The sequence below is a fragment of the Pistacia vera genome, unplaced genomic scaffold, assembly GCF_008641045.1.
Source record: "Pistacia vera cultivar Batoury unplaced genomic scaffold, PisVer_v2 Contig82, whole genome shotgun sequence".
Taxonomy (NCBI): Eukaryota; Viridiplantae; Streptophyta; class Magnoliopsida; order Sapindales; family Anacardiaceae; genus Pistacia; species Pistacia vera.
The window spans coordinates 127,390-141,381 of NW_022196690.1; the positions used below are offsets into that span (position 1 = coordinate 127,390).

The window sequence follows — 13,992 nt, forward strand, 5'->3', positions numbered from 1 at the left end:
TCTAACCGAGTACGGAGATCTTTGCTCAGTGTTAGTTGACTTCTTCTCTCAATTTTGTCAAACACACTCGTATGACTATTTATGTGCGAGCTAGTTGCATCGGGGATGGCTCGGGTTGTATATTGTTCCAACAAGGATGGAAAGCTTACCCTTTTCAAGCGTGAGGTAAAACTATCGCATTGGTTGTGGACATTTTTCTAGGAGCTAACCCTTTCCTAGTGTAAGGTGCACCAATTATGGGTGTCTCTTTGGGAGTTAACCCTTTCTTGGCGCAAGATGCACTGGTTATGGGTGTCTTCTTGCTCTTAACTTTCATCCAACGCCTTGGAGGATTTGGCTCTCTTCTTCACCTGGGGGACATTCACTAATTGAACAAAAACTCTCAGTTGGTGTCACAATGTGCGACGAGCAAGGCATGTCATCTCTCGTTCCTTGAGAAGTATTCTGTTGTCTGGGGGCTTGATGTCGCGGTATTGCTTCTTGCAATGTGGCCATCTGCTGCTGCTGCAGGGCTTGAATTGTTGTTGTTAGTGTTCTAATCAGATCCATCACCTGTGGGTTAGTTGGTTGAACAGTTAAAGTCTCTACCATGTTTGGATCGTCGTGATTGTTGGTGGAGGAGTTTGAATCTCCTCGTTGACGATTTCCAGGTTGTCGATGTCGACGTTGCCGACATGGCTGGCTGCGGTTTTGCTCTTAGATCAAGTTGTGCGAGCCATGGTTGATGTTGCATAAGCCTAGAAAGTCGAGTGAAATCTGTTAGGAATTTTGGAGAGCATTGCAGGGGCCCTCCATCTAACGTCAAACTGTTGATGCAAGAAATCACAACAACAAGAGGTATGTGGTTGGATGTGTTAGAACCACGTCGGATGCTTGCATAATCCTGATGGATCGGCGATGGGATAAAGCAATTATATATGAACAACAATAAAACACAAAATTCAAAGAAAGAAAGTTTTTAAAATGGTTCGGCTGCTTATAATGCAAAACATATGTCCACTATTATGTATTGAGCGTAGTTGTGAACTGAGTTACAAAAGAGTTATTTCAAGTTCTCTTCTCGATTTCTTTCTTTCTCAGCCTAGTTGTTCTTCTTTATGTGTGTACATTTTGTCGTCCCTTCAAAACGTACTAGGGTTGGGTTTATATAGCACCCGTTACAAGTTTGAATTGGAAATAAACACTGAATCCTTAAAACAGTAAAACAACTTGATCCTCGACTTCGATTCTGGAGTCTATATTGCATGACATCTCCTTGTCAAAGTTGGAACTATCCTTTCCTAATTGAGAATTATTTTTTCTGAATTTGTTGCATAACAATTTTAAATATTATATAAAAATAAATTTATTACGTTTACTTTTTGAATTTATAATACTCTATAAATAGTGTGATTTTACTCTTCAGTGTCAGTATGAAAATATATATAAATTGAAAAATGAAAATTTTAAAGAGGTTAGAATCGAATTCATTTGTATGTAATTTGTAAATAAATAGTTATTTCTTTTAGGGATATAACTATAAAAAAAAAAAAAACACAAGTTTCATTTAAAAAAAAAAAGATATTTAATCATGAAAAACCATTAACTTTATTTGGACTTTTTAAAATGACAGAATTGTCTTGTGTATGATGTCGTTGTTTAAAAGAAAAAAAGCAATATATAATCAAAATTGAAAAATAAAATATATATAATTAGAAAATTGAAAAATTAACTATTGGTTTGATTGGTGTCATCAGCGGCCATGGTTGAGTTGGATTTGACTTGGTGCGAGTAGATCTAGAGTAAGCCAACCATGGGCATGCCATTTGTGACACAAGTTGCTATTAGTTGCACTTGGTATGGCTGAAGGTAACGTCTTTAGCCTTGTCGGTGACATGGTCGTCGGTTACTTTTCTAGTTTTAACTTTTTATATTTTTTAAACTAAAATGTGTCAATTTTGAGTTTTTATTATATTTTGAAATTGATTCATGTCAACCTTTTATTTATCTCATTTTAAAAGTATTTTATTTGCAAATCTTAGTTTAAAAATTTTGAGTTTTTATTATATTTTGAAATTGATTCATGTCAACCTTTTATTTATCTCATTTTAAAAGTATTTTATTTACAAATCTTAGTTTAAATGAAATACGTATTGTTGTGTGTGATTTTTCCATTAAGCTCGGAGAAGTTAGAATCCCGCAAGGATATAGTTTGACCCATAATCAGTTCAGCTTAACACCTGTCCGACCCCAGCATAAGCTCGTCGAGCTATAGCTTGACCTAGCATAAGCTAGTCGCGACCAAATCGGACGATTGTTCAACAAATCACAAATAATCTCAGATCCCAGATATTTCGGAAGAGATCATATCAATAGCAATGATGGCGTGTCTTAATGCATAATCACAAGAATATCGGAATCTCAATTCGAACATGATTGCAATCCCGATAATTTCCATCTTTCCTTGTTTACAAGCTTGTGAATAAACCCCCTCCAACGATGGGTGTAACGCCCAACATGGAGGTACATGATTTAAATTATGTTTTATAGCCTTTAGTTAATTTTTATTAAAGTTATTTTAAGAAAAATATGAAGAAAATGCCTTTAACTTGCATTAAGGGTAAAAGGGTCTTTTCACTCAAAATTAGTTGAAAAAGTGGGGAGTGAAAAGAGATAGAATTTCATAGAGAATACAATAAAAATAAGGGCATTATGGTAATTGATTAAGGGACAAGGATGGAATTTTCACAAAAGTATAAGGGCAAAATGGGAAAGTGAGTTTATAAAATAAGATGATAAGGGTTTGTAACCCTTATTTCCTTCATTTCACCGCCACACTATTCCCCCATTTCTCTCAAATTTTCATTCACTCCTTTAAGGATTTTGAGGGCTTTTGAGTGATTTTTAATAGGGTTTTGATTCTAGGCTTCAAAAGGTAAGAACTCTTGCTCTTTATCAATGATTTGTTTGTGTAAAAGTTAAGTTCTTATGAAGTTTATGCTTAGGGTTAAAAGAAGTTTTGAATCCAACAAGAGCAGAGAGCTTAGTAGAGAAGACTTAAGCATAAGGTAAGTAAATTCCACTCAAAATCCAACTCAAGTTAAAGTTTAAGAATTCAAGTGAGTAGAGATTTCTTTTAAGTATGCATATGTTATGGTTATTGAGAAATTGAGATGAGATTGATGATGAATTATGCTTGTTGTTGGATATATTTGAATATGAGAAGTGTTTGTGATGGTTTGATGATGGGTTGAAATTGGAAGAATTTGATGAATTTTTGGGAGTGTGTTTGCTGTGTAGGTATGGTGATGCTACAAGAGAGATTTTCTCTTATTTTTGGATGATTGAGAAACAAATTGAATGATAATTAAATTAGGGTTTGTTTATGCACAAGTAATGTTTGATGAAATGCCTAAGAGAAGTATAAGTTTGAGTAGAAACCTTAATTTTATGCAACATTGCATATTTGCATTTCATGAGTGCATCCAAGTAAGAATTTCAAGCATAAGCCATCCATATGCATATAATTGTGTATGTGTAGAAACATAAGAAAGAATAAAGAATAAAGAATGAAGAATAAAGAATAAAGAAAGAAAGAATAAAACACTCTAAGAATAAAGAGAAAGGAAGAATAAGCATTAAAGAATTAAAAAGTGTTAAAGAAGAGAAAATAATAGGTTGTTGTGATGGGGAACCGTGAGTGTTAAGAAGAAATTCCCACATACACGCCACCTAAATTGAGTGGCATAAGAAGAAGAAGTAGAATTGTATGACCCGTAAAAGTGTATGTGGATGAGGGTTGTACCAAGAAGAATTCCTACATGCATGCCATCTTAATTGAGTGGCCTAAAAAGAAAGAAGAATTTGTACGGTCCGCAAGAGTGCATGTAGATGAGAACTATACTCACTCACACGGCCAAGGTTCCAAATCTATGCATCAACCGAGTCCGATCGGCAAAGAATAAGAAAAGAAAGAATGAGAAAGAATAAGAATAAGAAAAGAAAAGAAGAAATTGAGCAAGCAAGAAAAGAAAAAGAAAGAAAAGAAAAGGAAGATAAGAAAAGAATAGAAAGAAGAAAGAAAATACGTTTTTGCATTATTACATATGCATTTCATTCATGCATATTACCATGAATTTCATCATAGTTAGGAAGAATAGAAAGAATAAGAAAGAAAGAAAAGAATAGTGAGAGTAAGAAACAGAGGAAGAAACAGTGAAAGAAAAGATAAGGAATTAAGTAAGGAAAGAACCAAAGAAGGAGAAAAGTTAAGGGATTTACTTACTGAGCATTTTTATGCTCACCCCGTTGTTTTTCCATGTTTTTGCAGGACATAGGTGAGCAGCGATCGAAGGGACGTCGACAAGCGGAGAGGATTGACATTACTATCCATCGTTGCTAAGTTTTTTGTACTTGTTATTTTGATATATGTAAAGAATTATGTTTTGTAAGTAAAGAAAAATTTGGACCCAACTATTTTCATATACTAATTATGTATATTTTTATTGTATATGTTCTAAAGTATACTAGTAGAAAGCAGTTATTACAATGAGAGAGGGATTAGTAAATTGTTTTAGGCATATTATTATATTCTTGTAAGCTCTCTAAGCAATAAGAAAAAAAGTAGACATAGCCTTAAGTTCCAACTTGCCGAACCACTTTAAAAATTGATTGTGTTCTTTACATTCATGCATTTTTCATATACAATTGCTAGTTATCTTTAATCACGCACACATCGGTTCTGATTCCACCAAGGTCAATCGAATCACTTGGTTGGTGTAAATCTTGCATCAACATGTATTTTGTATGAAATCATATTAATAACTATTTATTTTATTTTTTAGTTGAATGTGTTTTTATCATACATATTCAAACTTTGGTAGTTATATATTTATCTAGAAATTATGTCACTCTTTTATACCGTTGATATAAAATATGTTAAATACAATTAATAAATAGACGAGCAAAAATAGAATATAAATAACCACATTGTCTTGTTGTGTTAAGTAGGCAATTGATTTTAGGATAAAGATTGACTCACAACCCAATCTTACAAACTTTCTCTCATAACTCCAACGTGGCAACTCGCAATTGGGCATGCAGGATCCATAGCGAGCAATCAAGACCCATTTGTGAGCTACCACATCGAGGCTGTGAGAGAAAGTTTGTAAGATTGGATTATAAGTTTAATAGTGCCCTTGATTTTATAGGTGTTAAAGGGCAACAATTAATTCTATGAGCTCCTAGTATTAGTGTAGTATAGACCTACGCAGGGACCAGTCCCAACCGGGTCTGGGTCTGGGTCTGGGTCTAGGCCCGATTGGGACCGATCCCATTTGGGACCAGTCACTCATGGGCCTAGGACCGGTCCTGGGCCCATGAGAAATTTCAAGGCCCAGACCGGTCCCTAGGACCAGTCTTATGGGCGTGGAAAATTTATTCCCCCCCTCCCCAACCTTTTTTATATTTAGGGGCCAAATAAAATTATGTAAGGGGGGGTTTATGTAATTTTTAGGGGGAGATTAGTAAATTTTTAATTAATTAATTAATGGTTAATTATAATTAATAATTATTTATAAATATGGGGTATTTAAATTTAAACTTTAAAGAGATAATTTAATTAATTGATTTTAACATAAATGTAATATTCACACATTCGCACTTCACAAATAAACAATTAAATAAATTTGTTTTTATTAAATTATTCATCTAAATCGTCAACAATATTTACATCGTTCAAATATGTGTTCCTGAAGAGTTCGAGTAGTTCAGGATCTTCAGGGTGTTGATGTAGTATTTCCCCTGCATGAGTCAAATTTCGTAAACACGTTATCACTTTAATCATCTCATTGGTTAAAGAACATCTTCCGTCTTCAACAATCCGACCACTCGTTGAGAATGCTAACTTGGATGCAATTGTAGAAATTGACATAGATAAAATGTCAATTGTCATTTGGGCTACAATGAGGAATTGACTTTGATGTTGGTTCCACCATTGAAGCACATCCATCTCACGTTTTTTCTTCTTCGTCATGTAGGACATGTCCATTTGTAGGTAGCGATTCAGCTCCTTTGGTCCATAATGTATGTATGAGTTGGAGCTGTTACTTCCGTCATGTTCCATATACGTCCACATGCTCAATCTTTGATAGATGTCTTCATCAGGGTCCTGCTGGACGTTCCAGTTCTACTTCCATTGTACCTGCTCTAGTATAAAGAAAAAAAGGTTTTTCAATTTTTGCTTAAAGTTAATCAAATAAGACGTATAATCATGTCCTAAATGCAAGCCTATCTCAGTAATTATACAATTAACTATGTGTAATTTAAACCTATGATCTACAACAAGGCCTAATCCATATAAGAATGGAATATCTAACTAATATTTCTTGTATTTTTTTTCCATCTTTGAAACAATTTCCATTAAGATGTCATTATATCTATATTTATCAAAAGTTTTACAAATTTGAAGTAAAATATCTAACGCTAAAGTAGTAGTAAGATAATAAATATCACTTAATGTCTTAGTGGAATCATAAAAAAACTTTAATAAATAAATAAAAAAATTCGCAAACTGTCCAATCATCATAGCTGACAACTTCCTCCAGATAGTTCTACTAGTTGACGAAATCTATAATTTGTCTTGCAGTTGGCAAAGCTTTTTCCAACATCAAGTAGGTGGAGTTCCAACGGATAGGCATGTTCATACATAACTTCAAAGGTCAAACCAGTGGATCCTCTTACTTACAATATTTGACGTACTCCTACCATCTTTTGTTGTTACTGTCGACGATGAATCCGATAGTCGTTCACACCCTCTCAATCTTTGAATTTATAGCTTCTAAACCTAATTTAACAATCAAATTTATGATGTAGCAAGCACATCTTTGGTAAAAAAATTTGTCTTCACCACGCAGATCCAATCTCTTTTCAAATAAAGAGATAGTCGCAGTGTTAACAGCTACATTATCTAGCGTTAACACTACAACTATATCAGTTAATACATATTCTTGCAAAACTTCAAGAATTGTAAAATAAATAGTGTCAGCATTATGTGCAGTATATAATGGTCTAAAATCTATCAATTTTTGTTGTAAACCCCAACTATGATCTAAGTAATGTATTGTGACAATTAAAAATATGTTTTTTTAATCTACAAACCCATATGTCTGAAGTAAGTGCTATAGATATATTCCTAAAATTTTGAAATTTGTTTTTTAAGTTGAACATTTATTTTGTTTTAAATTTTTAGTATGTTTCTTCTACTTGTACCTCTACTAACAGGGGTATATACTGGACAAAATGCAGTTTTAATTATGTGAATAAAATAAAGATTTTTAGTTTAAGAAAGGGGAGAGTCTGTACTCTGTAGCAACTATGTATCTTGCTATTTTCTATTGTGCTTGGAGTGCATTGTATTTTCATGTTGACAAAGTTGAAGATTGTGGATTAAAATTAAGTTAAGTGTGAATTTGCTTACCAGGTCCAGTTGAAGATGAATCGGACAACTGCATTATTTGGGGGTACTTCTTTTCCAAGTGTCGTTGCATCGTCAAAGTCCTCTTCTTAGCACTGATAATGGTTCCACAGAAATTACATGCCTCACACGATTCTTCCCCCTCTATATTTGTCTTTGCCCGTTTTGATTTGGTGAAGTATCGTCATACATCAAACACAACCTTCTTTGACGATTGTAGGGCTCGGGGAGGGGGAGGGGGGGAGGGGTGGTGGTTGTTGGGCCGTGCAGTCGCAACTCGTGTTTGGCTGCAGCCTGTCCCAGTCGAATGTGGTTGTTGAATTGTAGTTGCTGCCTCTATAAAAGATGAAAAGGAAATCCCAAATACACTTTGTTGGAGCTAGGTCTCGGTGTAATTGGATTAATTTTAGAAAAATTATAAGTTTATTTAACAAAATCTAAAAATAAAAATCATAGAGTATTTCTTTGTCTATATAACTCACAACGATTATTATTTCTGTATCATCATAGGCTTGGCCCATCAGAGAATTTGATCGCAAATAGCCCGAATATCCACTTAATTGACCCGGCCCAAAATAATTCCCGCAACAAAATATAGATTCGTATTCTTTCTACTGTTATCTCCCCATTCGTTCCTCTCTCAGATTCCTCTTAAATCGTTTTTCTTTTTTAAAAAAAAAATAATAATAACACGCGAAAAAAATAATACTGCACCACTTCACTTTGGTATTTTAAATCTGTGGGCAAACAAATTGAAGCGGGGGAAAGTTGAGCAAAAAACTCAACGTAAATGGCGGCTTCATCGCCAGCCCTAAGTAACAATACCTCCGATACTCACACCGCAACCGCCGCCAATTTGCATCGTGACACGCCGCCCAAAACCCTTCGCGGTCTCAACAAGCCCAAGTGTATTCAGTGCGGCAACGTCGCTCGCTCTAGGTAACTTATATTCATGTTCTTTGCCAGCTGTTTTTATAATTTCTTTCAGTTTTGCTCGACTTGTGGTGGTGGTTGTTTATAATTTTGGAGATATATTCTGAATTTGGTTGAAATTGATTTCTAAAAAGAAAAAAATTAGCACTAAGAAGAAATCAGTTGGTAATAAATTGAAAATTCTGATAATTTTTACTGTTAAAAAGTTAGAATCACCAGAATTGGGGAAATTGCACAACTAGGATAATAAAATTTCATAATCAAAAGGCCTCAATTCTCAAAATTTGAACTTTAATTGAACATGGGGTGAAATCTATAACTTGACTTAGTATACGAGCCAATATTAGGGTTTAAAAACAACCTCGGTTTCGCTATTTCAGCTTGTGTTTGCTTCCTTTTATTTGTAAGCTTGCTAAAACTCAGATTGTGTAATGAATGAACACATTAATGCAATTGGTTTTTCAAGTTTGAGCTTACATCTCACAACTCTAATTGAGCTCGAGTAACTGTTCACAAAAGTTCGAGCTTACATCTCACAACTTGAATTGAGCTTCAGTTGATCTTGAGTAACTATTCCAATTTATTGAGAATGAGTTGCCTTTTTTCAGCTCAACTTGGCTTGTTTAATGCACTAAAGTAACATGAATTAACTCACTAGGCTTTATTTGAACGGGTTGACTTAGGTGGTGTTGATTCCGTGAATATAACCTTGTACTTGATCTTGCTATAGATGTTCAGAACCAAGTGCGAATGTTTCTATAATGTGTTAATTCCTATCATGGGATTTTGACCCTTTTGGCTTATCCTGTATGATTGGTGTAAGAGGGTTGGCTAGGGTAGTTTAGAGAGTACTCTAGTATGAAAGAAAGAATGAGAATTGGAGAGTTTGAGTTATCATTGTAACTTCCTAAATGCGTAGTCTTGTTTATAGAAGAAGGTCTTTGAACCATGTAAATTATTCTCTCTCTCTCTCTCTCTCTCTTACCTTTGGTTTTTGTTTCTTTATGATTACCAATAGTCTTTTTTTTCTTAGTAGTAATTCTCTTGAGATGTTGATAACTATTACACTAAGTTTTTCCCATAACTTAAGCAGAAGTTTTATATTTCCTCATCTTTATGAGTTAGGCAACAGGCTAACCTTTTTTTTCTTTTTACTGTCAATGGATTTCATTGGAGGCTTGGTATAATAATCAATCTGCAATAAAAAAGGATAAATTCCTTGTGTGGCTGCTTGGCCATTTTAACTTTGAATGATGTAAAAAAAGTAACTGTCAATCCTTGTCATATTGAATGAATTATGGCAACTGACAGCAACTACCATTTAATGTGATAGCATGTTAATTTATTTATTTATAGCAACACTGGTTCTTTAGCAATCCATGCATGATTGTTCTTAGAGTAATGCCATGTGTACTAACCAAATTATACTAATCCAAGTACTAACAATTGAAATTTTGAAATTTTTTTTTTTTTGTTTTCGGGGGGAACTGACGTGGCAATAAGAGAGGTTTGCCACATCAGTTAGTACTTGGGTTAGTATGGTTTTGGTTAGTGCACATAGCATTATTCTTGTTCTTATTGTTATTTAATGTGAAAACCTGGAGTCCTGTTTACTTTGGAAAAGCTAAGCCGGAACATTAATGGTTCATTTGTAGATTTAACTGAAAATGGCACATGTGATTCTGTTAATTGAACTATGAGTTCTGATATTTGCTTGGTTAATTAATACACCAGCAGCTGCAATTGGTGACAGATATTAATTGATAATTGAAAATAGAGTGAGCTGATTTGTCCATTTAATGAATTGAATTCCCTGTTGCAGGTGTCCCTACCAGTCATGCAAGAGTTGCTGTTCAAAAGCACAAAATCCATGTCATATTCATGGTATGCTATATTTTGCCTCAATTCATATTCTTACAATTTTTTTGGCTCTTTATATGTTTGCCCTTGATATTTTGCTTGCTAATAATATTCATGCTCCCATGTGGTATTAAGACTTATGAGCTCACCCTGTACTCCAGTCTTATGGGAACAAGGTGCTGCCATTAGACCTGTTGGCCACTGACAAATATTGTTTTAACATTGAATTTGGAATATTTTAAAATTTGAGGAGGTCAACTTCGCATATGGTAAAGAATTGAATTGATATGCTGAGTATGGTTATAACTGTAAAATCCAACTCGAATTTTGAGGATTTTCCTTGTCAGATATATCATAACACACCTTCTCTTCTGCATTACCACTTACATCTGAAGATGGTTGACATGATCATGAATGCAACCACAATTTCCTTTTAGCAAATCTCAAATATCCATTCAGTTTTTGGAAGAAAAATACTCCTTTGGTAACTACAGATATGGATCTAATTCAGATGGTTCTGGGTGTGCATTCCTTGCATGTTTTATTTTTGTAATGTGTGATATCTTTTATTTTGTACCTTGTTCTGGTTGTTGAATTTCTTTAATTATAATCTGAAGCAATATGGTAAATTAATAAATGGCACAGTAATGACATCGAAGGTAAATTGTGAGTATGATGTCTGCATGTGATCCAAAGCAATATAAGTCAATCTCTTCTGGGAGATGTCCATGCTTCCTCAACTTTTTTCCAGTCGCTTATTTGAATGATAGAAGTTACTCAAGTAAAAGATGATGAATATCTTTTCGAAAAGGTTAGCTGTTTGATTTATAAACTGTTTCAATTTAGGAGAAAGAGTTGAAAATGCTAAAATGATGTATATATGTTTAGAAAGGCATGAAAATTCAGAAACTACATGTTTGCTATGGATGAAAGAAGGTGTTTCCTGATACTTGCATTTAGTTAACCATTAAGGAGTAAGCATCGCAAATCTTAACTGGGCTTTCAGCTGTTGCTTGAGGAGATCAAATCAGAATTTTTTTTTCTCATTATTTCCAGTCTATTGTGAGCATGACATTGACTTTCTGTGTTCTAATATATTCTGGAAATTGCAGTTTTGAAAGCAAATGCAACTTTTCCAGACAAGGCACCAACTTCAAGCTCCCCTTCACTTGAGCAAAAGTCAAGCGATGTCTCTCCTGCTGGGTAAGTTGTGAGCATCAACCATCAGAGATGGTTATGTGTTTTAATCTTTCAACTATGCAGTTAAAAATTCTGATTATATTTAGCTATTTTATATGGACTTTGGTATGAAAGCCAGCCCTAGGTATATAGCTAGTTGTCTATTAAAATTTAGAACTTGAGGACAAGGATTATGCATTTAAATGTTTTCCTCTAGATCAGAATGAAGTCTCTATGAAGCATATCATGCCTCTATAGCTTCATGCAATGTGCAATATCAATTCAACATTGAAGCAGATAAAAGTTACCAGCAGTAATCTTTTGGTGACATGGGGACTTGATTCAATCTTTGTTGGGCAGACCTCTCTTATTTTATTTCTGAAATTTTACCTTTTAGGGTCTCTACTCACACCCTCTCGTCTGTTTCTTACACTGGTATCTCACAAAATGCTAATGCAGCCTTACTGTTTAGAAATATATTGGTCCTGAATTACTGCATTGTTTTTCTACCATTGCTAACGCTTATTGTCTAGTTTCTGAGTGATACAGTTCTTGCACTGCTAAGTTGGGAGCTTCTGTTCACTAAAATTGACTTTTGAGTATAGGCCTCTGTAATTAACAGAATGTGATGATCAAAAGCCAGATATTGGAGTGATAAATATGTTGAAGAATTGAAATAATTTACTTCACTTCTCTTTTTCTAATTATTTTTCCTTGAAAAGTCCTCATGGCCTCTACAAACAACATACTCATCATGATTTGTTGATTTGTTTAATCTCCTTTTATGAGAATTTTTAGAAGTTCTTTCAGTGGTGATTTCTTCACTTTACGAGTATGAGATGTGCATAATTGCATCTTTTGGCACTTCAGAGTGACTTGTAGTTTTAATGTGGTTCTTTTTCCTTGTTGGGTTTCCTTCAGGAACTCACTCAGAGTTGCATCACTTCGGCAACTTTCCAGCAATTTTGCTCAATTCAACAATGTCCAAATGCCACTGCGTTCAAGGAAACCATTGACCAGAAAGGTACATTGTTGTCATCACTGAAGATTGTTTTAAAATAGAGTAAGAATATATTTTCCTAATATGAGCCACTTTATTTCAGGATGCCTCTGTCATAAATGAATGGAGATTTTCCAAGTTAAAGGAATACAAGGATAGAAATATTGAAGTGGAAAATGAAGCTTTTGACCATTATATGCAAAATATTAGTTTGCTGGAGGAGGTATTTTCTGTGAAATCTATTCTGGAAGAGTTCAATGAGGATGAGTCCTCTATATCAAACCCTAATTCTACTTCCGTTGAAGAAGACAGTGAGATGATGATTTCGGGCCTGAAGTTGAAGCTAAAATCAAATCCTAAAAGAAGTGAGAACTTTAGAAGGAGGACAGAGCAAATTGTTGATCAGGGTTTAGAGAAGTTCCAAAACTTTGGGTTAAATAACGATGATAATGATGAGCTTAGTGACCAAAGTGAAGTTGAGAAAAGTCCCAAAAAGGCTAAATTTTGGTGGTCTGAGAAGGCTTCAGCTTTAAGTGATATTATTGACAAGCTGAACAAAGCCCGGAGTGAAGAGGATCCCAAGTCTTACTTGAAGTTAAAATCCCAGCTCTATAATCTACATACAGTGTCTAGTCAATCTGAAACAGAAGATGGTGTGGCTACCAAGGAAGCTCAGGAGCTAACCGAGAAGAATGACTTGGAACCAAGAAAAGAATCAGGTTATTCTTTGCCAAAATTGTTTACAACAACTGAAATTGATCAAGAAACTATTACTAATGTTGATGTACACTTCTCTTCCCTTGAGAAGATAGAAGATCTATGATTCGAGGGAAGATGTCACGATCAGGAATAGGCTGTGGATTAGACTGTAGACTAGTTATTTGCGAGGATCAAAGACCGGCTGGTGTTGTAATGCTGTGATTTAATATAGTGGTTAGAGTTAGTTCCATTTAATTGTGAATTACTTTCAACGTATGCTCTTATACTGAATGTTAGAATAGATGCTTTTATACTGCTATGACTTTGCAATGAGGAGTCTTTTAACAGAATAACAATGCATCGCAATATGGAGTCTTTCAAATTAGATGTATGTATGAATGGCTAATTGTGGTCCTCTTTTGTACAGCTAACTTCTTGCTGAAGAGAATGAAATAATGTTTACTCAACCTGCAATTGCGCAGCCAAAAAATTAGGGCAGGCAGGACATCTAATAATTAAACTAGTTAGATTTTAGCAAGAGCCGACTGCTGAGGACCTTTTGAATATTGATGGCTCAGGACAAGTTTAACATTGATTATATGAGTCAAATNATCGCAATATGGAGTCTTTCAAATTAGATGTATTTATGAATGGCTAATTTTGGTCCTCTTTTGTACAGCTAACTTCTTGCTGAAGAGAATGAAATAATGTTTACTCAACCTGCAATTGCGCAGCCAAAAAATTAGGGCAGGCAGGACATCTAATAATTAAACTAGTTAGATTTTAGCAAGAGCCGACTGCTGAGGACCTTTTGAATATTGATGGCTCAGGACAAGTTTAACATTGATTATATGAGTCAAATACCCAT

General features: G+C 34.4%; 1 protein-coding gene across 1 annotated transcript; it reads left to right on the forward strand.

The window, feature by feature from the left end:
* The first annotated feature begins 8,094 nt into the window (after positions 1–8,094).
* Positions 8,095–13,505, forward strand: LOC116117633. Its single transcript, XM_031403655.1, has 5 exons — positions 8,095–8,392; positions 10,209–10,270; positions 11,359–11,449; positions 12,347–12,449; positions 12,529–13,505. The coding sequence occupies exons 1-5, from the start codon at positions 8,244–8,246 to the stop codon at positions 13,246–13,248; spliced, it is 1,125 nt and encodes a 374-aa protein (XP_031259515.1). The 5' UTR covers positions 8,095–8,243; the 3' UTR covers positions 13,249–13,505.
* The last annotated feature ends 487 nt before the right edge of the window (positions 13,506–13,992 follow it).